The sequence below is a fragment of the Oncorhynchus mykiss genome, chromosome 24 (genome assembly GCF_057628025.1).
Source record: "Oncorhynchus mykiss isolate SJ-2025 chromosome 24, ASM5762802v1, whole genome shotgun sequence".
NCBI lineage: Eukaryota > Metazoa > Chordata > Actinopteri > Salmoniformes > Salmonidae > Oncorhynchus > Oncorhynchus mykiss.
This window is the reverse complement of record NC_143045.1, coordinates 19,070,457-19,096,574: the sequence shown is the minus strand read 5'-3', so window position 1 is coordinate 19,096,574 and position 26,118 is coordinate 19,070,457. Positions and strand designations below refer to the sequence as shown.

General features: G+C 40.9%; 3 protein-coding genes across 6 annotated transcripts; all 3 read left to right on the top strand.

Annotated features, from left to right (window-relative positions):
* Positions 1-1,275: 1,275 nt before the first annotated feature.
* On the top strand, positions 1,276-6,368 carry LOC110503925 (fructose-bisphosphate aldolase C-A). The gene is made up of 9 exons (XM_021582577.3): positions 1,276-1,561; positions 3,042-3,178; positions 3,397-3,608; positions 4,029-4,083; positions 4,222-4,382; positions 4,510-4,593; positions 4,690-4,864; positions 5,056-5,255; positions 5,521-6,368. Exons 2-9 carry the CDS (start codon positions 3,067-3,069, stop codon positions 5,605-5,607), a joined length of 1,086 nt encoding a protein of 361 aa, XP_021438252.2. The 5' UTR covers positions 1,276-1,561; positions 3,042-3,066; the 3' UTR covers positions 5,608-6,368.
* Positions 6,369-9,254: 2,886 nt separating this feature from the next.
* Positions 9,255-18,332, top strand: LOC110503923 (serine/arginine-rich splicing factor 1B). 2 transcript variants are annotated; one of them, XM_090218589.1, is made up of 5 exons: positions 9,255-9,728; positions 10,088-10,290; positions 17,270-17,442; positions 17,678-17,898; positions 18,293-18,332. In XM_090218589.1, the coding sequence occupies exons 1-4, from the start codon at positions 9,538-9,540 to the stop codon at positions 17,879-17,881; spliced, it is 771 nt and encodes a 256-aa protein (XP_090074715.1). In that variant the 5' UTR covers positions 9,255-9,537; the 3' UTR covers positions 17,882-17,898; positions 18,293-18,332. The 2 variants fall into 2 exon arrangements, with proteins under 2 accessions (XP_090074715.1, XP_021438248.1); XM_021582573.3 differs by having other exon boundaries at positions 17,678-18,332.
* Positions 18,333-18,825: 493 nt separating this feature from the next.
* On the top strand, positions 18,826-24,870 carry LOC110503924 (dynein light chain 2, cytoplasmic). 3 transcript variants are annotated; one of them, XM_090218590.1, is made up of 3 exons: positions 18,826-19,184; positions 23,223-23,359; positions 23,544-24,870. In XM_090218590.1, exons 2-3 carry the CDS (start codon positions 23,228-23,230, stop codon positions 23,679-23,681), a joined length of 270 nt encoding a protein of 89 aa, XP_090074716.1. In that variant the 5' UTR covers positions 18,826-19,184; positions 23,223-23,227; the 3' UTR covers positions 23,682-24,870. The 3 variants fall into 3 exon arrangements, with proteins under 3 accessions (XP_090074716.1, XP_021438251.1, XP_036817083.1); XM_021582576.3 differs by lacking the exon at positions 18,826-19,184 and adding an exon at positions 19,300-22,311; XM_036961188.2 differs by lacking the exon at positions 18,826-19,184 and adding an exon at positions 22,118-22,262.
* The last annotated feature ends 1,248 nt before the right edge of the window (positions 24,871-26,118 follow it).

The window sequence follows — 26,118 nt, the reverse complement described above, 5'->3', positions numbered from 1 at the left end:
CTTCCTAAAATGTCTCCTGAATAGGAAGGTGTAGTGGGCTCCTCTCTCTGTGGTCTGACAATGAATTCCCCTTCAGGCCCTTGTCTTAAACAGGTCTGGTACAGTATGTCTGTGGTGTTAGTCCAGTGACCCACATCTTTACATTGGTAGACACCTCTAGCACACTGACACAATTATGGAGGGAGGGATGGAGAAGTCCCATAAAATAACACCAGAACAAGTGAGATATCCTAGAAAAGTGGGAACACGTATTTTTTCATTTCTATACAGAAAATGGGAGATATTCAACTTGCCAAATAAAGGATCAAATTCAAACACTTGAAGAGACTTTATATAATGCCTGCATGATTGAATTAAGTATTTACTGTCAAATGCATGTCATTCTTTATAGAATTACATATGCATTTTATCCAACCACTTCAAGTGGAAATGTATCAACTGAAAATGCCACCATAAAGACAATGTAGCCTATCACTGTTGATCTTCATGTGATGGACCTGATTATTGACCTATGTAAACTACTCAAACATTGTTTGTTGTTATATCTTGTTCACATAAAAAAAAAATATTTCTGACCCCATTTCTCTCTTATCTATGTCACAGTTCTATATTTCATCATTTCCATCAACTGGAAACCTGGAAACACTATTTCTGAACCTACTAATACACATTATTTACTACTAATGCATAATGCAGATATGCATAGGAGTGTTTGAATTGCTCTGAGACTGAGCTTTTCTTCTGGGTCTTAGGGGAGGTCTGAATTGCCAAGAGATTCAGAAATGTGCCTATGGCATAGTTCAACCTAATTATATAAGTCTATGACTTCAACTAATTAGAGGAAAATAGTGAGCAAATTGGTTTAACACTTAAATGAGGTTGCGCTGAAGGGTTCAGAGTTATTATAGCTTTAAAAAAAAGCGTTATTGGGCCAACATACTGCAATGAACCTGGGTGTACACAAATGGGGCTGTTTTAAGTAGCCAGGCTTCTTGAAATCTAACTTCTATGTAAAAACTATGTAGAGAAACACAAAACTGTTGTTCGGAATGATTATTTAACTTTGTTTCATCCACTGAACTATTGATTGAACTGCCATTGGGACAACTGCCATTGGGACAACTGTACCTGCAAAACAAGTGTATCATTATTATTGTAAAGACTTGGAATGATGGATTAGTTTATGTTGAATGCAGAGTTTATGTTGAATGCAGAAGAGGCTGATAGGAGGAGCTACAGGAGGATGGGAATCAATGTAATGGTATCAAACACATCACAATAACTTGTTTGACTCCGTTCCATCGATGCCATATCCAGCCATTACAATAAGCCTGTTCTCCTATAGCTCCTCCCAACAGCCTCCTCTTGTTGAATGTATTCATCCATATTTATTTATTATACATCAACAAGCCCCACCCTGTCATTAAGCCCCGCCCTAGAGGTGTTGGTTTTGGAGGTCACAGAGCTGAGTGGGATACAAGGGAGCAGCAGTCTGTCAGACAGCACAGTGGCTATCACTTCTGCAGTGAAAAAAGTGAATTCTGAATTAGCATCCTGTCAGGTAAGGTTCTTAAGTTTTTTTTTTACATTCACTTTTCATTTCAGCAAGCATTACAGGATAGAGAATATGATATTGCGCTACTATGAATGTTCAACTTTTGGATGAGTGGCACACAGAGATGCGGATGATGCTATTAAAGTAATGTTTTTTTATGTTTTATTTGGAAAACTAAAGATATTATAATGGATTGTTATTGTCTTCCAATTTACTAAACCAAATTAAAAGACTGGGTTGGAGCGACATGATGATAAGTCAATGCATGGTAGATGTACTTTTTTTTACTGGCTATTGTTCTATTTTTCCTTGGTTATTGTAGACAGTGGAGTGCGAAAGCTGAGGGTCTGTGTTGACATGGTGATTTGCCATACCCACTATCAAGGGATGTGATATGGATGCATGAATCAACAAGTGCATTGTGCTACCCCACAGATCACTGTAGTCAGCGCTGCTACATCAGCAATTGGGAAGCGTGATTAGGGGCCTTCTGCTCTCAATAAATAGTACTCATACAGTAGAAATGTATCGTCTCTATGTGAACTTTATGTATTACTACCTCCTAAGTTTTTTTTTTTTCACTTGCCAATTTGATGTTGCTACTACAGCTACACAGAACCAGGGTAATATTTCTGAAAAACTCTCTGGTTTGGACTGACAGAATTCCCTCACCTTTCTTGTGCCTCCTGGGCTATTTGTTTGGTGGGCTGCATAGTCAGCACAAAGGTCCACACATCCCTAATCCCAGCTGACAATGTGCCAATAAGGACAGTCACTCAGCCAAAATCACTGGGATTTCAGAGGATGGGAGCAGTGGTGAAAAAAGTACCCAATTCTCAAACTCTAAAAGTAAAGAATACAATAGAAAAAGACTCAAGTAAAAGTGAAAGGCACCCAGTAAAATATTACTTGAGTAAAAGTATAAAAGTATTTGGTTTTAAATATACTTAAGTATGAAAACGAAATATAATTGCTAAATTATACTTAAGTATCAAAAGTAAAAGTATAATTACTTCAAATTCCTCATATTAAGCAAAGCAGACGGCACCCTTCTCTTGTTTTTAACATTTACGGATAGCCAGGGTCACACTCCAACATAATTTACAAACGATACATTTTTGTTTAGTGAGTCTGCCAGATCAGATGCAGTAGGGATGACCACGTGTTCTCTTGATAAGTACATGTAATTAGACCATTTTACTGTCCTGCTAAACATTCAAAATGTAACAAGTACTTTTGGGTGTGAGGGAAAATGTATGGAGTAAAAGTTGTCAAAATTATAAATAGTAAAGTACAGAAACTCCCAAAAACTACTTAAGTAGTACTTTAAAGTATTTTCACTTAAGTACTTTACTCCATTTGATGGGAGAGATATGCCCCTACTGTTGATCTATGTCTCTAGCTAAATATTTCCCTGAGTGAATTTTGATCAATTTAGACCAGCAAAGATGTGCAAGATCTGATATCTAATGATATCCCTATGCAGGTTGTGTGATCGACCATCTCTCAGGATGACGCACCAGTTCCCAGCCCTCTCCAGTGGTCAGAAGAGGGAGCTCCAGGAGATTGCCCTTCGTATCGTCACTCCAGGGAAGGGCATCCTGGCTGCTGATGAGTCTGTGGGTCAGTAAGGAGCTCTGCATCTTCTCTATGCATTGGAAAACCATCATAATGAAAATTATTATACAAATTATTATTAGACAAATCTTCATTTCCAGTGGTGCTTGACAGAACCTTCTACAAAGCAGTGGTACAGGATGGTGTCCAATAGATTATTCCGTTTTTATAATTGTAGGTTTACCAGACTGTGAACATGCTTTTTCTAATGTTCCTGGAAACAGGCAGCATGGGGAAGCGCCTTAACCAGATAGGGGTTGAGAACACTGAGGAGAACCGCCGGCAGTACCGCCAGATCCTCTTCAGTGCTGACGACCGCATCAACAGCTGCATCGGAGGAGTCATCTTCTTCCATGAGACGCTGTACCAACACGCTGACGACGGCACGCCCTTCGTCAAGATGATCAAGGACAGGGGCATCACTGTGGGCATCAAGGTAATGTATGAGCACAGGGTTCAAAAGGGCCAATGGTGATATCTGAAGTATGTTTTATGTCTCTGGTCTCTAGCTTGGGCAAGAATACGTCTTGACCCTACTTCTACTGTATATAACATTAGTGAGGGAAGGAATGAATGAGAATGTGGAGCATAAGGCTACTTGATATGCTCCAATGGACAGTCCCAAGAAGGGAGCAAGTTTCAACATTATGGAGACCAAAGGGTAGTACAGATACACTCTGATCAGGAGTTCTACCCCTGATGGATGGCAGTGCTATGGATAGAATAGCTGCTATTAATATCAACACCATCTGGATGAAAATGAGCTGGCTTTAAGACAAAGAGAAGATCAGTGTGAAGGGGAGGATTGACCATTGTCATTTGTATTTTATTATCTGCTCTACCTCATTTTCTTCAGGTTGACAAGGGTGTTGTCCCCTTGGCAGGAACCAATGGAGAATCTACCACTCAGGGTAGGGCCGAGACCCCTCAGGTTCCACTCAATCTGATCATCAAAACTATCTGAATTTGACAATTACAAAATGTAGTCTGCCACTCACTGGTGAATCCCAATCCTTTACAGCCTTATTCATCTCTTTCTCATCCTGTAGGACTGGATGGGCTCTCAGAACGCTGTGCTCAGTATAAGAAGGACGGGGCAAACTTTGCTAAGTGGCGCTGTGTGTTCAAGATCAGTGAGGCCACCCCCTCTAAACTGTCCATTGAAGAGAATGCAAATGTTCTGGCTCGATATTCAAGCATTTGTCAGCAGGTAAGAACTCCGCAAACGCAGTGTAAAGGCACAATGTCAGGTATGAGAAAATATTATAATTGCAGTACGTAACATCAGCATCACCTTCTAATCATGATGCTAATTATGTCCCTTTTCTGTCACCCAGCATGGGATTGTGCCTATTGTGGAGCCAGAGATTTTGCCTGATGGAGATCATGATCTGAGGCGTTGTCAGTATGTCACAGAGAAGGTGGGACCGTACCCCAACTTGTAACCTGTTAGTGTGTAATATGTATTTCTAACATTGCCAGTTTATCATGTTCCATGTGTTCCCCATGTTGTGCAGGTCCTAGCTGCATTGTACAAGGCCATGTCTGACCATCATGTGTACCTGGAGGGCACTCTGCTCAAGCCCAATATGGCCACTCCTGGCCACAGCTGCCCCACAAAATACAGCGCAGAGGAGGTCGCCATGGCAACAGTCACTGCCTTGCGCCGCACCGTCCCTCCTGCTGTCACGGGTAGGGTCATAGGCCATTGGCCTCAGAGAAGTTCAGAAAGAGGGTATATACAGTACTAGTTTCAGATTCAGTCACTATACCAGTGATTTGGCATATTGAACATAGGTTAATTTATTGGCAGTTTGTATAGCACTTATGGTGCTGATAGAAATCCATTGACTGTTCACTCTATTTGTTTTCTGTGTGTGCAGGAGTGACGTTCCTCTCTGGGGGTCAGAGTGAAGAGGAGGCCTCTGTCCACCTGAATGCCATCAACAACTGCTCCCTGGTGAAGCCCTGGACCCTCACCTTCTCGTACGGCCGAGCCCTGCAGGTGTCCGCACTCAAAACCTGGCGGGGACATAAAGAGAATGAGAGTGCTGCAACTGAGCAGTTTATCAAGCGAGCAGAGGCATGTACATCACTTTGTGTTCAGACTCTTAATCAACCTGGCATTCGTCTTTTAGCACGAAAGCATTGTTGAGGAACATATTTCTTCTTAATATTGTTTTTAATAAAACTGGACAATGCTATTAAGAACATTTCACAATTTCTCAAATGTGGAACGGTCATTTGAGGAAGTGATCTATGTTTTCAGTTGACATTAAGTGAGTTTGCTCCTAACAGTGTTTGTGTGTTTGCCCCTCATACCCCCACCCCCTTTCTCTTACTATCAGGTGAATGGCTTGGCCTGTCAGGGGAAGTACACTGGTGGCGGGGACAGTGAATCCGACCAGATCTATGTGGCCAATCATGCATACTAATGAGCCAGTGATTCCAGCTTTGGCCAACCAATAGCATAGTCCGCTGTCACTGCCATACCAATTGGCCAATCGCAGGCATATCTATCTATCTACAATCTGTATTCTAGGAGTTATATTATAGTTATTTGAATGTACACACTGGTAATTCAAAAAATGTTGCACATTGGTGGACACACTAGATATAAGGGTCTAATGAAATTAGTCATTGAAGGATGGCCTTTGATTAGACACTTTCAACAATATTATTGTAACCTTTGAGATGACAACATGTTCTTGTGGTAGTAGGAAAATGAAACTTAATTGATGTTTGGTTGTTTCATTACATATTTCGATGAGATTCAGAATGATCTTTTGCCATGTAAAGCCACCTTCCAAACTGCTGCGTACTTGGATAAGCGTCAGATAGGGTGTGTGGTGTAGGCCTATTGTGTGTGATGAGAATGGAGAACTCCAGTTTTTTTTAAGAAACCATACTGCCATTCCACATTCAGGCTGTGTATTAGAGATGTGTGTCTAAACAAAATAGCTGTGTGAAGACACTAGTTTGTAGAAATGGGGTGTTCTTTCATAGTGGCACAGAGTTCCAAAGACTTCTCGTTTTGGATGAACTCATGGACATCTGGACTTACAGTAAATACTGTTAGGTGTAAAATGTTATTTTTGTGATTTAGCTAAGTATTGTTCTCTATGCAAGTGATGTATCAAATACTGTCGTGCAAAAGTAAATCATAATGACAATAAATTAAGTTCAGTTGAAACAATCTGAGAATTCTGGTTTTATTTCTCATTAATTAATCTTGGTTACACCATGATTAAAATATCCCGTAATTTGGTCAGATGCTCATGCTCCATAGTCTGTCCAGGAGAGATTTGGCCTAGTCATCATTTTTTGATTTGTTGTAACTGCACCGAAGAGTAGGCCTACCTACACATTGCACTATTTTTAGATTATTTTCTACCGTAGGGTTACACTCTGAGAATGTTATCCAGTTCTTGACTTTAACAGAATACCTACACTACCATTCAAAAGTTTGGGTTCACTTAGAAATGTCCTTGTTTTTTAAAGAAAAGCACATTTTTTGTCCATTAAAATAACATAAAATTGTTCAGAAATACAGTGTAGACATTGTTAATGTTGTAAATGACTATTGTAGCTGAAAACGGCTGACTTTTTATGGAATATCTACGTAGGCGTACAGACTCCCATTATCAGCAACCATCACTCCTGTGTTCCAATGGCACGTTGTGTTAGCTAATGCAAGTTTATCATTTTAAAAGGCTAATTGATCATTAGAGACCCTTTTGCTATTATGTTAGCACACATGAAAACTGTTGTACTGATTGAAGAAGCAATAAAACTGGCCAACTGGCCATACACTAGTTGAGTATCTGGAGCATCAGCATTTGTGGGTTCGATTACAGGCTCAAAATGGCCAGAAACAAAGCACTTTCTTCTGAAACTCGTCAGTCTATTCTTGTTCTGAGAAATTAAGGCTATTCAATACTAGAAATTGCCAACAAACTGAAGATCTCGTACAACGCTGTGTACTATTCCCTTCACAAAACAGCGCAAACTGTCTCTAACCAGAATAGATAGAGTGGGAGGCCCCGGTGCACAACTGAGCACGAGGAAAAGTACATTAGAGTGTCTAGTTTGAGAAACAGACCCCTCACAAGTCCTCAACCTACAGCTTCATATTTCTCGCATGGAATAGCCTTAATTTCTCAGAACAAGAATAGACTGACAACTTTCAAAAGAAAGTGCTTTGTTTCTGACCATTTTGAGCCTGTAATCGAACCCACAAATGCTGATGCTCCAGATACTCAACTAGTCAAAGAAGGGCAGTTTTTTTGCTTCTTCAATCAGTACAACAGTTTTCAGCTGTGCTAACATAATTGCAAAAGGTTTTTCTCAATTAGCCTTTTAAAATTATAAACTTGGATTAGCTAACACAGCGTGTCATTGGAACACAGGAGTGATAGTTGCTGATAATGGGCCTCTGTACGCCTACATGTAGATATTCCATCTTATAGTCATTTACAACATTAACAATGTCTACACTGTATTTCTGAAAAAGGTTATGTTATTTTAATGGACAAAAAAATAGATTTTCTTTCAAAAACAAGGACATTTATAAATGACCCCAAACTTTTGAACGGTAGTGTATCTGGAAAATATTCTTAGTTAATTTATCCTCACCCATAAACTAGTAGGCTATTTGTAGCTTGTCGTCTGATTTACTTTCATATAAATTGTTCCATGGCACCATCTACTGGCCCAAAGATTGTAGTTGATGATCAAATCAAGTTGTATTTGTCACGTGTGACAAATACAACAGGTAAGGGAAAGGGGGATATCTAGTCAGTTGTTCAACTGAAATGTGCCTTCCGCATTTAACCCAAGCCCTCTGAATTAGAGAAGTGCGGGGGGCTCTTAATCGGCATCCACGTTTTCGGTGTAGCCCTTACTGTGAAATGCTTACTTACAAGACCTTAACCAATAATGCAATTTTAAGAAAAATAAGAGTTAAGAAAAATTTTACTAAATAAACTAAAGTAAAAAAATAAAAGAGAAACAATAAAATAACAATAATGAGGCTATATACAGGGGGTACCGGTACCAAGTCAATGTGTGGAGGTACAGGTTTGTCGATGTAATTAAGGTAATATGTACATGTACAGTAGGTAAAGTGACTATGCATAGATAATAAACAGTGAGTAGGAGCGGTGTAAAAAAGGGAGGTGGGTCAAAGCAAATAGTCCGAGTAGCCATTTGATTAGCTGTTCAGCAGTCTTATTGCTTGGGGGTAGAAGCTGTTAAGAAGCCTTTTGGACCTAGACTTGGCACTCCAGTACCGCTTGCCGTGCGGCATAGCTAGGGTGGCTGGAGTCTTCAGGAATTTTTAGGGCCTTCCAATGACAGTTATAGATGTCCTGGATGCCAGGAAGCTTGGCCCAAGTGATGTACTGGCCTGTAGCCCCTTACAGTCGGAATGCAAGCAGTTGCCATACCAGGAGGTGATGCAACCAGAGTGGGATGCTCTCGATGGTGCAGCTGTAGAAATTTTTGAGGATCAGAGGACCCATGCCAAAACTTTTCAGTCTCCTTAGGGGGAATTGCCGTTGTCGTGCCCTCTTCACGACTGTCTTGGTATGTTTGGACCATGATAATAGGTGATGTGGACACCAAGGACCTTGAAGCTCTCAATCTGCTCCACTACAGCCCCCATCAATGACAATGGGAGTATGCTTGGCCCTCCTTTTCCTGTAGTCCCCGATCATGTCCTTTGTCTTGATCACGTTGAGGGAGAGGTTGTTGATATAGTATATTAGGCTCCAAGGTCCTAATTCATAATCAATGTAGTGTCTGTATACTTTAGATGCACACTCACTTGTGAAGTCACTATTATTGGTGTAGGCCGTCTACCTATAATAATAGGTTGCTGGACACTACTCATTAGGCAAATTATAAATAATGATGATTTAAAATTGCAAGATGAAAATGTCCAAACAATCATTATCTAAGAATCTGATCACCAGAAATTATTCGCGTAATCATACCAATATCACACACCAGCGTTAATTTATTCATTTGACATGTATTCTATAAGGGAGGCATACTGAGACCCAGGTCTCTTTTACAGATTGTATTACCGTGGACTATTTTATTTGGCGGACGTAGCCATTTCTAGTTCTCTACTGGGCACATTTCTGGTGTTCATGAATGCCCTCGCGGAGAAGCGTAGCTATCTAGTACACAACTTTAAGCGCGAGTGATACCTTATTTCGTGTTTTCAGCAGTGTTTGTGTACTATACTCAAATTAATTTCTAATCGGCGGTGATATACTTGAATACCGTCTTGCGCGAAATCGCTTTTTATTTCAACCTACCGCTAAAATAAACTAGCTAACGTTAGCTTGCTAGCTAACATGTCGGGAGGCGTCGTGCGAGGCCCCGCAGGAAATAACGATTGTCGAATTTATGTCGGAAATCTACCTCCTGATATTCGCACTAAAGATGTCGAGGACGTGTTCTACAAATACGGAGCTATTCGAGACATCGATTTGAAAAATCGGAGAGGGGGACCTCCCTTTGCCTTCATCGAATTTGAAGATCCCAGGTAGCTAACGTTAAAGGCTAGCTTGTTAGCAACTCGTGCACTGCTCTAACGTTATCTGCTCATGCGACAACGTGAATCTTCTCTGCACATGTTTCTACCGTAACTATCTATTTTCGTTTTAGGAATGTACAGTAACATCAATTGGCCTGATAGCTAGTTGCTTCCGTTTCGGCATTTACATGTTGTGAAGGTGTCTTTGTTTGTGGCTAGCCGACCAAACTCCAAGATTTATCATCGTAAATCGTGGCGTTAAGTTGGGCCGGTTAACTACTGGTAACATATAATATGCTAATGAGGCACACCGCAGAGTGCTGTGTGGACGATTGTTTAGCAATATTTTTCTATTATCACTTTTTCAGGGACGCAGACGATGCAGTGTACGGACGAGACGGCTATGACTACGACGGTTATCGGCTGCGAGTTGAATTCCCTCGGAGCGGAAGGGGTGGGGGGCGAGGCGGTTTTGGTGGAGGTGGTGGTGGTGGTGGGGGCGTTGGTGGCGCTCCTAGAGGCAGATACGGGCCGCCATCCAGACGCTCCGAGTATAGGGTCATTGTCTCAGGTGAGTCATGTAACTAGGGTGTTAAGGGTCAAAATTAAACTGCTTTTGGTATTATACTTTGTCCTCAATTTTATAGACATGCTTCTCAGGAACACTATGAGATTAGGGATTTACAATTGTTGAGATCTCATTTACAAGTGATCGAAAAGGTTGTGGACTGGTCATTGTTAATCCCAAATCAATAATGGCCTCAAATCCATCTGTAAGTAGTCTATATTTCAACAGGTTTTGCCCAATATCTCAAGGTAGGGTGGCCTAATGTAATGTCATTTTTAGTAGCGAGTGTCGCAGCGGTCTAAGGCACTACACCTCATTGCTTGAGGCGTCACCACAGACACCATGGTTCGAATCCAGGCAGTATCACAACAGGCCGTGATTGTGCGCCGCCCTATAGGACTCCCAATTGGCCCAGCGTCGTCGGGTTTGGCCAGTGTAGGCCGTCATTGTAAATAAGAATTTAACGTGCCAAGTTAAATAAGGATTAAATCAATAAATCAGAGTTGATTCAAATACAAGTAAAATGTATGCAATTAAACTGATATTATGGAAATGAGTCAGTACACAATTACAGTAATTTAAGACAAAGTTAAGGTAGGGTGGTCATATTAACAAATCTTTGTGCTTTGTGCAAAAGTACGTTTGCAACAATTTCATATATTAGAATCAAATTTTTATACGACTTCATGCAAAATAGGTACTTATTACGCAAATTACTATATGGAATTAAATTAAATAAAAAAACAGGATGGTAGGCCCATTCATTTAAAATAAGGTGGACATATTGTTAACATACAGTACCAGTCAAAAGTTTGGACACACCTATTCATTCAAGGGGTTTCCTTTATTTTGACTATTTTCTACATTGTAGAATAATAGTGAAGACATAAACTATTAAATAACACACGGAATCATGTAGTAACCAAAAAAGTGTTAAACAAATCAAAATATATTTTATATTCTATAAAGTAGCCACCTTTTGTCTTGATGACAACTTTGCACACAATTGGCATTCTCTTAACCAGCTTCATGAGATAGTCACCTGGATTGGATTTCTATTAACAGGTGTGCCTTGTTAAATGTTAATTTTTGGAATTTCTTTCCTCAATGTGTTTGAGCCAATCAGTTGTGTTGTGACAAGGTAGGGTTGGTATTAGATGTCGACCGATTATGATTTTTCAACGCCGATACCGATTTTATTGGATAGCCAAAAAAAAGCCAATACCAATTAATCGGGCAATTTTTTTATATATTTGAAATAATGACAATTACAACCACACTGAGTGAACACTTTTTAAAAAAAAATTAACTTAATATAATACATCGATTTTATTTATTTAGGCTCAAATAAATAATGAAACGTGCTCAATTTGGTTTAAATAATGCAAAAACAGTGTTGGAGAACGTACAAGTGCAATATGTGCCATGTAAAAATAAAATAAAAAGCTTAACGTTTAAGTTCCTTGCTCAGAACATATGAAAGCTGGTTTTTCAATATTCCCAGTAAAGAAATGTTAGGTTGCAGTTATTATAGGTATTATGACGCGTCGACTATTTCTCTCTACCATTTGTATATCATATATTTTTGACTATTGGATGTTCTAATAGGCACTTTAGTATTGCCAGCCTAATCTCAGGAGCTGATAGGCTTGAAGTCATAAACGGCGCTGTAATCAAGCATTGCTAAGAGCTGCTGGCAAACAGTCAAGTTTGAATGAATGCTTACGAGCCTGCTGCTGCCTACCACTGCTATATCAAATCATAGACTTAATTATAATATAACAAACACAAATACGAGCCAATGGTCATTAATATGAAAACTATATGTTTATTCTTTCAGTGAAATATGGAACCGTTCTGTATTTTATCAAACGGGTGGCAACCCTAAGTCTAAATATTGCTGTTACATTGCACAACCTTCAATGTTATGTCATAATTATGTAAAATTCTGGCAAATTAGTTTGCAATGAGCCAGGCAGCCCAAACTGTTGCATATACCCTGACTTCTTTTGGCGAAGTAAGCTGTGATTCGGTGATAAATTAACAGGCACCACATTGATTATATGCAACGCAGGACAAGCTAGTTAACCTAGTAATATCATCAACCATGTGTAGTTAACTAGTGATTATGTGAAGATTGTTTTTTATAAGATAAGTTTAATGCTAGCTAGCAACTACCTTGTCTCCTTGCTTTACTCACGTGACAAGTGGTCAGCCTGCCAAGCAGTTTCCTCGTGGAATGCAATGTAATCGGCGTCCAAAAATGCAGATTACCGATTTTGTTATAAACTTGAAATTGGTCCTAATTAAATCGGTAAGGCCGATTAATTTTTAGATCTCTAGTTGTTATACAGAAGAGCTTCAAGTGCAGTCGCAAAAAACATCAAGCGCTATGATGAAACTGGCTCATGAGGACCGCCACAGGAAAGGAAGACCCAAAGTTACCTCTGCTGCAGGGGACAAGTTCATTAGTTATCAGCTTCGTAAATCTGAAATGAACTGCACCTCAGATTGCATTCGACATACATGCTTCAGAGTTCAAGTAACGCACGTCTCAACTGTTCAGAGGAGACTGCATGAATCAGGCCTTCATTGTCGAATTGCTGCAAAGAAACCACTACTAAATGACACCGATAAGACTTGCTTGTGCCAAGAAACACAAGCAATGGACTTCAGAGAAATATGTCCAAATTTAATATTTTTGGTTCCAACCGCCTTGTCTGTGAGGCGCAGAGTAGGTGAACAGATGATCTCTGCATGTGTGGTTCCCACCATGAAGCATGGAAGAGGTTGTGTGATGGTGTTTTGCCGATGACAATGTCTGATTTATTTAGAATTCAAGGCACACTTTACCAGCATGGCTACCACAGCATTCTGCAGCGATACGCCATCCCATCTAGTTCGCAGTTAGTCCCAGTATCATTTGTTTTTCAACTGGACAATGACCCAAAACACACCTCCAGGCTGTGTAAGGGCTATTTGACCAAGAAGGAGAGTGATGGAGTGCAGCATCAGGTGACCTGGCCTCCACAATCACCCAACCTTAACCCAGTTGGACAGCAGAGTGAAGGAAAAGTAGCCAACAAGTACTCTGCATACTCCTTCGAGACTGTTGGAAAAGCATTCCAGGTGAAGCTGGTGAGAGAATGCAAAGTGTGCAGAGCTGTCATCAAAGCAAAGGGTGGCTACTTTGACGAATATGAAATATATTGATTTGTTTAACACTTATGATTACTACATGATTCCATATGTGTTATTTCATAGTTTTGATGTCTAAACTATTATTCTACAATCTAGAAAATGAACTCGGCAAAAAAAAAGAAACTTCCCTTTTTCAGGGCCCTGTCTTTCAAAGATAATTTGTAAAAATCCAAATAACTTCACAGAAGTTACCCCCCCCCCCCCATTGTAAAGGGTTAAACACTGTTTCCCATGCTTGTTCAGTGAACCATAAACAATTAATGAACATGCAGCTGTGGAATGGTCATTAAGACAATAACCGCTTACCGGTGGTAGGCAATTAAGGTCACAGTTATGAAAGTTTAGGACACTAAAGAGGCCTATCTATTGAAAAACACCAAAAGAAAGATGCCCAGGGTTCCTGCTCATCTGCGTGAACATGTCTTAGGCATGCTGCAAGGGGGCATGAAGACTGCAGATGTGGCCAGGGCAATAAATTGCAATGTCCTTACTGTGATACGCCTAAGACAGCGCTACAGGGAGACAGGACGGACAGCTGATCATCCTCACAGTGGCAGACCACGTGTAACAACACCTGCACAGGATCGGTACATCCAAACATCACACCTGCGGGACAGGTAAAGGATGGCAATAACTGCCCGAGTTACACCAGGAACACACAATCCCTCCATCAGTGCTGAGAGAGGCTGGACCGAGGGCTTGTAGGCCTGTTGTCTGGTGAGGACCTGCCTTACATCACCGGCAACAACGTCGCTTATGGACACAAACCCATCGTTGCTGGATCAGACAGGACTGGCAAAGAGTGCTCTTCACTGACGAGCCACGGTTTTGTCTCATCGGGGGTGAGGGTCGGATTTGCATTTATTGTCGAAGGAATGAGAGTTACACCAAGCCCTGTTCTCTGTAGCGGGATGGAGGTGGAGGGTCCATCATGGTCTGGGGTGGTGTGTCACAGCATCATCGGACTGAGCTTGTTTTCATTGCAGGCAATCTCAACACTGTGCGTTACAGGGAAGACATCCTCCTCACTCATGTGGTGCCCTTCCGGTAGGCTCATCCTGACATGACCCTCCTGCATGACAATGCCACCAGCCATACTGCTTGTTCTGTGTGCGATTTCCTGCAAGACAGGAATGTCAGTTTTCTGCCATGGCCAGCCAAGAGCCCAGATCTCAATCCCTTGAGCACGCCTGGGACCTGTTGGATCAGAGGGCTAGGGCCATTTCTGTTAGTCACATGTCTGTGGAACTTGTTCAGTTTATGTCTCAGTTGTTGAATCTTATGTTCAAACAAATATTTACACATGTTAAGTTTGCTGAAAATAAATGCAGTTGACACAGAGGACGTTTCCTTTTTTGCTGAGTTTAGTAAAAAATAAAGAGAAACTCTTGAATGAGTAGGTGTATCCATACTTTTGACTGGTTCTGTATGTTACGAATTGCAATTCGTGAGTGTTGAGACTTTGCCAAATGTACAATATGTTAAGAAATTGCTGAATGTATGACATCTTAAGAATTCCGATTTGTTGTTGCTAACATTGACTAGGTGACTAACGTTAGCTAGCTCAAGGGGTTAAGGTAAGGGTTGGTTAACATGCTAAGTGTACTGAAGAAATATATAAATGCAACTTCTATGATTTTACTAAGGTACAGTTCATACAAGGAAATAAGTCAATTTCAATAAATAAATTAGGCCCTAATCTATTGATTTCACATTATTGGGCAAAGACACAGCCATGGCTGGGCCTGGGAGGCCCACCCACTCCAAATGAGTTTTTCCCCTACAAAAGGGCTTTATTACAGACACACGTACTCTTCAGTTTCATCAGAGGTCCGGGTGGCTGATCTCAGATGCTCCCGTGCGTGAAGAAGCCGGATGTGGAGGTCCTGGGCTAGCTTGTTTCCAGGTGGTCTGCCATGGTTAGTTCGGTTGAACGTACTGTCAAATTCTCTAAAACAATGTTGGGGGTGGCTTATGGTATAGAAATGAACATTAAATTATCTGGCAACAGCTCCAGTGGACATTCCTGCATTCAGCATGCCAATTGCACACTTCCTCAACATGAGACATCTGTGGCATTGTGTGACAACTACATTTTATTGGCCTTTTATTGTCCCACGGCACAAGGTGCACCTGTTTAATGGCCATGCTGTTGAATCAGCTTCTTGATATGCCACACCTGTTAGGTGGATGGATTATCTTGGCAAATGAGAAATGCTCATTAACAGGGATGTAAACAAATTTGTGCACAATTTGAGAGAAATTAGCTTTTTGTTCATATGGAACATTTCTGGGATCTTTTATTTCAGGTCATGAAACATGGGACCAACACTGCATGTTGTGTTTATTTTTGTTCAGTATAGTTACAAAGTAACTAGTTGCTAAAGTTGTCCTTGATGAGATTTGAAAATGCAACATTTGGGTTGCTAGATGTTCACGTTATACGCTCACCCATCCACCCCGACCAACCACCCTCCTTTCTGTTATGCCTTAAGAACCACATGTAACATATCAAACTAATTTGAGTGTCCTGGATTTACATTCACTATGTTAAGTCTAGTCTGAGACCATTGTGGAATGGAAAAACGTTTAACCTTAAATTGCAGTCCAAGGACGTCTGATGACTGTAAAACACCCTCAGGACATTCCCATACTTGTTGGCAATACAATGTCACATCAATCTTACTCTGGTAGTGAGGAATACCCATCGCAAAGAGCAAATATGAACGCTCAGATTGAGTTCCTTTTTTTTTTTTATGCTGTCCCACAGAATTGAACGTTCTAAGCACAGCACTTTACATTTGGGCTCATGTCACGTAAATATCAAAACTTCCACATGGTTAACTTCCACATTCATGTTTTCAAATTATTTCTATATTTTGATGACCACATTATTGAAATGAGTGACAATGTATTTGATTTATTGCCGTTTTGTAGAATTCTCGCCTAGTGTCCATTGTTTGTTTTGTCACTTAACACCCTAGTGTAATGTGGGTTGGGTTTATATACATCATTGGTTGCACTACCGCACTGTGCAATTGGTAATTTACCAGTCTTTAATGTTTCAATGACACTGCTGGTGGTCTTCTCTATTTAACTAACAAATAGACTCCCTGTGTTACTGCCAGATTAACCTACTGTAATGTAGCAGGTGTAAAAGAACCACCTGAAACTAGGTCCCCTGCTGTACTGAACGGCCAGTTGAAAAACTGGCAAGGTTTAGGGAATGCTGTCGACATGGCCACTGCCATTTAAAAACTCACCATACCCAGCAAACCTCAGTCTGTTCAAGAATGTAGCAAGCATTGAAGCGTACTGAACGCACCTCAGGTCTTGACAAGAAGGAAAATAAACTGTAGGGAGGTTCTCTTCTGCACTGTTCAACCAATCCAGTAAATGTGGAGAAGTGGTCAAGATGGAGTGTCGCCTTAACTTCCGAAAATTGGAAGTCGTGTCACAGGTGCTCTTTCCATTTCCCCTGAAAACCAGAACATCCGGTTGTTGGGGACTCTGCAGAGGCTACTGTCTAATTGGCTAGTTCCTTTTTCACCAGATAGAAGCACGGGTCTTTTTTGGTCGGCTAAATAGTGATATCCATTCCTTCCACATTAGTTCATTGTTTCTGGTTGTGTAGAACCAGCCTGGTTTCGTTGGTCAGTGCACATTCTGAATTATATTGCTATGCCACAGATCTATTGAGCACGTTTGTACCATTTCAGGAAAGTGTTGAAAGTAATCACTTTCAGTAAAACATCTAATTTATTCGCTCTTCTCTTCAAAGGGCTTCCCCAGAGTGGCAGCTGGCAGGACCTCAAGGATCACATGCGTGAGGCTGGGGATGTATGTTATGCTGACGTTTTCAGAGATGGAACTGGGGTTGTGGAGTTTGTGCGCAAAGAAGACATGACCTACGCTGTTCGAAAGCTGGACAACACCAAGTTCCGATCACACGAGGTATGCTTTTAGGTTTTATTGGATTTGATTATAAGGATAGGATGCTATTTTCGTTAAAGGTAAGTAAAGTGACTACCAACACCATTGAATCTTTCCCCTCAACCTCTCCCCATTTTCAGTGACTACTTGTGCAGCCTTTCAAGAACTTAAGGCTTGTTTTGATGCAATGGAAGGAACCGTTTGAGGTGGAAATGCTTTTTGTTTCAACGTCTAGTTCTTTTTGTGTGTCTACCAGGGAGAGACCGCATACGTTCGCGTGAAAGTAGATGGTCCCCGCAGCCCGAGCTATGGAAGATCCCGTTCCAGGAGCCGCAGTCGAAGCAGGAGCCGCAGCGCAGCCAGTCGCAGCCGCAGCAACTCTCGCGGTGGTGGTACCCGTGGTGGCAGAGGATCTCCTCGCTACTCTCCACGCCATAGCCGCTCTCGCTCCCGTTCCTAAACTCTGTTGCCATTTTGGTAGATACCGTGTTAGCAGTTCCTCTTTCCACTTGTTTTTACCTCCTTTTGAGTTTTTCAGAAGTCAACTATAGATTAAAATTTTTGCATTCCATCTCCTGATGTCCTAGTGGAAGGTCTTGGTATGTAGGTGTATCCCCTCCTGTCACCTTTCCTCCCTAACCCTCCCTACTTTAGTCTTTTTGATCTCCTTTCTCAATTCATTTTAATTGACCTGTTGTCTTTCCTCCAAAAATGTTGCAACATTTGAAACCCTATTGCTCTGAACTTCAAAAATGTTGATCTTATTAACAAGTTCAATATTTTTGTAAGTGTTGGAAAATGTATGTACTTTTTCATGAGATGGCGGGAGTCTCATTGCTAAACTGTATTTTACCCTTGTGTCTTCCTTTAGACATCTGAAGATAAGGATTAAAGAGTGATTTGGAATAAAAGTTGTGGAGCACATTTCATTTGTTTGATCAGGATAGGACATCTTAGGAGGAGTCAGGTCGAGGCAATGGTATGCTTTAGTATTGATTATTTGCATCTTATCTATTGATAAAGTCGTTGCTACAGGATGCATGATTGTTTCTTGAATGTAGCACAATTTTCTATATCCTATATATATATACCTGCCCTATCTATTGTTTGGCAACCTTTTTAGCACTGAAACTTTAATGCTACATAAGAACCATTTATCTATAATTTTTTATAGATGCTGTTTTAATATTAGACAGGGGCTCTGGGCTTGTTTCAGCTTAAACATTGAGAAATATTAGACATTTTCTAAAGTATGAATTTGATGGTTTGGGTGCTCACTGACATTTTCAAATTGATCTTTAGTAGTGACATGTCATGAGTGCACAAAATAAGAAGTGGGCTGGGCCCAAATCAGACATGATTCTAATGGTTTCCCTCTGATTTTTTTTTTCCTGGTATTTCAAGGTTTTGATTGGAGGAGTGGCTCAGTGGATCCCAATCCTTGGAGCCGGATCAGAGGAGCATTTAGGGAAGGGATAGGCAAGGATGGATGCTTGGAGCCGGATCAGAGGAGCGTTTAGGGAAGGGATAGGCAAGAATGGATGCTTGGAGCGGGATCCATTTTCCAGGAATCAAATCAATTGAACTAATTAAGGAATCCTAGATGCAACTTTTTGAATGGCCCAGTTTATTTCAATTTTTGAGCGGTAAATATGCGCAGAGTCAAAGGATATGGATAAGGATTATTTACGTTTTTGGCGTAAGAAAAGGAAACTGAGGACCAGGAAGTTGGATCAAAGAATGGAAGGAGACGTAAAAGTCTGGTAAATAAGGGATTAAAATTTGTGATGGTTGGGGTTTATATTTAGTATAGTTAGTCTTGTCTTTCTTCAATTTAATTTACTCTTAGTTTAGCATTTTCAATAAAATCCTGAAAAGACGTACCTGTTTTTTAGTTTGTTTTTCTTTTGAATTAATGTAAAATATGAACTTAATGGCCCAATGATGTAATAAGAGGCCAAATTGAAGAATATCCCAGTAGACCATCTACTCTAATGTATTACATTATACATCATGGGGCGGTGTCCCGGACACAGATTAATCTTAGTCCTGGACTAAAGTTACACTGAAAAAGTAAAAACGCAACATGTGAAGTGTTGGTTTCATGAAGATCCCAGAAATGTTACATATACACAAAAAGCCTATTTCTCCTAAATGTTGTGCACAAATTTATTTATATCCCTGTTAGCATTTCTCATTTGCCAAGATCATCCATCTGAAAGATGTGGCATATCAAGAAGCTGATTTAAACTGCATGATCACGCAGCTGCACTGTATGCTGGGGACAATAAAAGGCCACTCTAAAATGTGCAATTTTGTCACAACACAATGCCACAGATGTCTCAAGTTTTGAAGGAGCGTGCAATTGGAATGCTGACTGCAGGAATGTCCACCAGAGCGGTTGCCAAAGAATGTAATGTTAATTTCTCTACCATAAGCTGCCTTCCGTGTTTTAGAGAATCTGTCAGTACGTCGAACCTGCCTCGTGTATGGCGTCGAGTGGGTGAGCAGTTTGCTTATGTCAACGTTGTGAACAAATTGCCCCATGTTGGGCGTGGGGTTATAGTGTGGTTAGGCATAAGCTACGGAAAATTAACACAATTGCATTTTATCAATGGCAATTTGAATGAACAGAGATGCCGTGACTAGATCCTGAAGCCCATTGTGCTGTTTATCCGCCGCCATCACCTCATGTTTCAGCATAATTATGCACTGCCCCATGTCGCAAGGATCTTTACACAATTCCTGTAAGTTAAATGTCCCAGTTCTCCCATGGCCTGTATACTCACCAGACATGTCACTCTGAGCATATTTGGCATGCTCTGGATTGAGGTATATGAGAGCGTGTTCCATTTCCCGCCAATATCCATCAACTTCGCATAGCCTCTAAAGAGGAGTGGGAGAACATTCCACAGGCCACTATCAGCAGCCTGATCAATTCTATGCAAAGGAAATGTTGCGCTGCATGAGGCAGATGGTGGTCTGCATGAGGCAGATAAACTTGTCAATAAGTGATCAAACTACCTGTTTATGAGTTGTATGCATTAGTGAGGAAATGTAAAATATTCAGGAAAATGTCATTTCAAGCAGATGTGCTTACGTACTGAACAAATATAAACGCAACATGCAACAATTTCAAAGATTTTAATGGGTTACAGTTCATATAAGGAAATCAGTCAATAGAAATAGGCCCTAAACTATGGATTTCACATGACTGGGAGCACAAATATGCATCGGTTGGTCACAGATGCCTTTGAAAAGTATGGGCATGGATCAGAAAACCAGTCAGTCTCTGGGATCCTGAGTGGCGCAGCGGTCTAAGGCACTGCATCTCAGTACTTGAGGTGTCACCACAGACACCTTGGTTCGAATCCAGGCTGTATTGCAACCGGCTGTGATTGGGAGTCCCATAGGACGGCGCACAATTGACCCAGCGTTGTCCGGGTTAGGCCATTATAGGCCGTCATTGTAAATAAGAATGTGTTCTTAACTGACTTGCCTAGTTAAATAAAGGTTAATAAAAATAAAAAATAGTGTTGATCCGGCTGTTGATTGTGGCCTGTGGAATGTTGTTCCACTCTTGGCTGCAAAATTGCTGGATATTGGTGGAAACTGGGATACTGTCGTACACATCAACAGAGCATCCCAAACATGCTTGTGATGTCTGGTGAGTATGCAGACCATGGAAGAACCAAGACATTTCCAACTTCCAGGAATTGTGTACAGATCCTTAAAACATGGGGTTGTGCATTGTCATGCTGAAACATGAGGTGATGGCGGTGGATGCATGGTATGACAATGGGTCTCAGGATCTTGTCACTATCTCTGTGCATACAAATTGCCATCAATAAAATGTAATTGTGTTTGTTGTCCATAGCTTATGTCTGCCCCTACCACAACTCCATGGGGCACTCTGTTCACAACGTTGGTGTCATCAAACCGCTAGTCCACACAACGCCATACACATGGTCTGCGGTTACGAGGCTGGTTGGAAGTACTGCCAAATTCTCTAAAACAAATGAATATTACATTCTCTTGCAATAGCTCTGGTGGACATTACTGCAGTCAGCATGCCAATTGCATGCTCCTTGAAAAACTTGAGATGTCTGTGGTATTGTGTTGTGACAAAACTACATTTTAGAGTGGCCTTTTATCGTCCCCATCACTGTGTAATGATCATGCTGTTTAACAAACTTCTTGAAATGCCACACCTGTCAGATGGATGGATAATCTTGGCAAAAGAGAAATGCTCACTACTAGGGATGTAAACAAATGAGAGAAATAAGCTTTTTGTGAGTATTGAACATTTCTGGGATCTTTTTTTTTCAGCTCGTGAAAAATGGTACCAACACTTAACATGCTGCGTTTATATTTTTGTTCAGTGTACATCTCACACAGACAATATAAAGTCCAGTAGAAACATGGATTGTATTTCTATGATAAGACAACAATGTAATAATATAGCCTAGATCATTTGATATCACGCAAACATTAATTGCAAACATTAATTGATGCTGCTAACAATAAGATTACACATTGAGCATAAATACTCGGTACACCTGAGTTTGCCAGGGGGTCTTATCTACCTACCTCACCATGTAGTGTCAACGATGCATTGTGGGATGAAATAAGATGCTGGCAGAGAGGAGCTGGTAGAAAATGCTCGCAACACAAGAAGAGGTGGCAGCGCAGCCAATCGCAGTGTAAGTGGCGTAGGGCAGCGTGTTAGGGCGGGGGAGGTATTTTGCAGGGCAGTTTCCCACATTTGCTTTGCGTAAAGCTTATAAAATAATTTGTCGCAGCACGATCTAGCAAGTAAACAAAGCTTTATATCCATCAAGGTGAGTTACCTGATCGCGAAGTGGAAAGTAGCTTAATCTCCTACACAAGGTGAGTGACAACGTTTATTTAGTAGCCTACACGCACTCACACTTGACTCGCATGGATGGTGGTGATTCAGTTTTTTTTTTTTTTTTTTTTTATTGAATCGAAGTTTCTCATACAAGGTAGTGTACTTTTACTATTTTGATTTAAATCGTAAAGATGAGTCTATGAACTAATGCGCAGTCGCTACCACCTGCAGGGTATTGGCACGAATCAGATCTCCCTCAGACCTGTTCAATCGTCCATAATCTAAAGGATTTGTGTAGAAATGTAACGACTAACTAATGTACATTGACGTTTGCACTAGACTAGAACTGTGCATCATCCAGGGGACCAATTCAAAATTGTATTAATATAATGTCGCCATGTGATTTTTGCCTTGTAATTTAATTCGACCTGTATCGAGTTTCTCCGTAGCCTGTTCGTATTGTACCTAACCTACACAGGGTCGTTGTGACAACGTAATCTTGTGTCGAAATACAAAGTAGCCCAGTACATTCGTATACATTGATAGACCCGAGTTGTTTGCCACATTGTATCAGCACTTAATTGGCTTGTCCTTTGGTTTTCACAGTAAACAAGACTGTTAGTTAACGGTGACGATCAAAGGGCAAGCGATCTTCAAATGTTTTATTTAACTAGGCAAGTCGGTTAAGAACGTTCTTATTTACAATGACGGTCTAGGAACGGTGGGTTAACTGCCTTGTTCAATGGCAGAATGACATCTTTACCTTGTCAGCTCGGGGACTCAATCCAGCAACCTTTCGGTTACTGGCCCAACGCTCTGACCATTAGGCTACCTGCCGCCCCATAGTTGCAGGAGTTGCCTGTGAATTCAGGCTTTATCACTTCACTAGACTTGTAATTTTGTATCTATAGTGACAACGTTAGTTGTGACGTTTTGTTCCTGTTTGCAGGCATCATGACTGACAGGAAGGCAGTAATCAAGAATGCTGACATGTCAGAGGACATGCAGCAGGATGCAGTGGACTGTGCTACCCAGGCCATGGAGAAGTACAATATAGAGAAAGACATTGCGGCCTACATAAAGAAGGTGAGATGTGCATACTGTAGAATCAACCCAGTCAGGCCTGCTGCCTTTGGCCTGTGTATTCCAATTGTCTTCCATGGTGCAAGCTGTTTAAAATATGACATGGGCTGCATGAGGTCATTTTCTTCCTCATGTAGTCATGGATTACTTAAGCCCTGTTTTTGTTTTTTTTTATAAATCCCTGTAGGAATTTGACAAGAAGTATAACCCAACATGGCATTGCATTGTTGGGAGGAACTTCGGCAGCTACGTCACTCATGAGACAAAGCATTTCATCTACTTCTATTTGGGGCAGGTGGCCATCCTCCTCTTCAAGTCTGGCTGAGTTCTGTGAGGCCTGGAGTGCCTCTCCTCCCAACCTGGACTGTAATGCACTGGTGGCTGATGTCACAACTTCCCACACACTTCAAATATTAAAATGAAAACATACCATGATGATACACAACTGGCTGTGCGCAACTGCATGGACTGAGATGTACCATATTTAATGTGTATATGTTACAGTACAAATACTACTTTCACTAGTTGCCATAAAATGCAACTGGAAGAGATTTTTGTTAATGCTGTTCTACATTTTGTTATACTTAAGTTGTAAATGCTTTAACAGTGGCCTTTGATTGTATAATAAAGGAAAGCTAGAGAATGTAGTCGTGCATCTGCTTTACCCCAGAGAGCTGTTTTGTTTTGTGACTCCTGTGCTACTGTTTGAATGTGCTGAGTTGCTCCAGACCTTGAACTACTACAGCAGTTTGATGCCTGTATATTGCCAAAGGTACAAGTGAGACTAGCACAATCTATTTGGACACATCTTCCCAGATTTGCAATTGCTGTTATCGATCCCATTTCCCAGTCATAGCTCATTGGTGTAATGTCTCATCTGGCATAGTGAGGGTGTTGGCAATGTCCTATTGCTAGTTGAGTTCCTATGTTAACATGCAGATGTTTTTAGAATGGTGGCTTGGAGGTTCCATTTGCAGAGGGACACCATCCATACTTGAACCTATTCTGTCTGTGCAACAAAGGACTCAATGTTGGCATTCAGGTCCTTTTGTAGACTTACATATCTTAGTGACTTAACTGTCTGCTTTGTTGGTAGTTTCAAGTCTGTCTATGGTTTGATGCACATTTATATATGCTTTGCACAGGCATACCTCTTCTCTCTGCATGGGAGTACAACTGCACTTCACTGAAGGAATAATTGGGTTTTTGGCAATGAGGCCCTTTTATCTACATCCTCAGCCGACTGTGTGGAATCATTTGTTGAACAAGTACGAAGGAAGTTGGAGATCGTTTGGCAAGCAAACGCTAATTAGTGTTGGTGCAATCAATGGAAGTTGCTAGTAAATACCATACACTTCCAAACATTGCTTTAACGCATCTAAATTACATCCAGGAGTTCTGACTCTAGGGAATTAAACGAAGGGCCTCTGACAAAATCCCAAAGTATCCCTTTAAAGGGGTAAAGGTGCCCAGTAGAGTTTAACTTTAATTTAGTCAATAAAATGTTTAATCAAGTCACTGTTTTTGTCTTCTGTTCACTTTCAGTAGTGATAATTTAACCATGTCTTTGACGATACAGTAGAATGTGTAGCCATTGCTGTGAAACCATGGGGGGTTAAACCCGCCACACATTCTTTGGTCTATTGGCCATTAGATTTCAGTAAGGTTGCTACACCCCAAAACAGGAACAATGTAGTGACTGATCAGGACTGGCAAATGAATTAACCATGGTGGCAGCATGTGCTTCTCAGGAACTCTTCAGTACTGAAGTGTGAACACTGTGTTGAACCCCAATAACCTGAGTATAGTTTATTTCTGCAACTGAGCAGTAATCTTGATAATGGGGCCTAATTATATTATCTTAGTCATGCTTTTTCAACCAATTGGCAGTATATGTTACCCTTCCTAGTTCTGAAGACACTAGTCCTGCATAGAGGACAATTGCAGGCAAGGCTACAGAGGAGGAAGACCAAGCGAAGGACAAGTGACTAAATTATTTGTGGGGACAGACTGTGGCCAGTGGATGTGATCTCACCACAAATACTACTCTAGACCTTGCAGGGAAACGTGCACTGACAATCATTGTTCTTGTTTTTTAATTGATTACAGACATGCATGTGGTTACTATGAAAACAAGGTGCCTTTTGTTTCTCAGCATGGTAACTGTTCTTGTCCAGCTGCGTATACTGTACACTGCACCTCAATGTGTGTTACCTGACAGCCAGGTGAGGGAAGCATTCAGTAAGGATCTCTTCTTCCACTGCTAATCTAGCCAAGGCTTGAATAACAAAAGAGCTAGACAATGGATGAGATACAGTACATTGAAGTGGGTTGCAACAGACTCAATAGACTCCCCACCCCCCATTTGCACGTTTCGTTTTTTGCCCTAGCACTACACAGCTGATTCAAATCAAGTTTTGGATATTTGAATCAGCTGTGTAGTGCTAGGGCAAAAACCCAAACCCGCACCCAGGAGAGACCCCAGGACTGAGTTTGGGAAACTCTGCTCTAGATAGTTCTGTCATTCAGCAATGAACTGTTGGACAGTCACAGTCACTTTGTAATGTAGTGTGTGTAGATGTGTTTTCCTGATTATAGAAACTCATTCAGATGAATACATTGTAAATATTCAAGGAACAGTCCTGAAAAGCAGACAGCCGATAAAGCTAGTTATTCATCAAATGTTTTCAGAACTGCCATATCATATTGCCATATGCAATATCTAACCTGTTGCCTAGTCACTTTATCCCTACCTATATGTA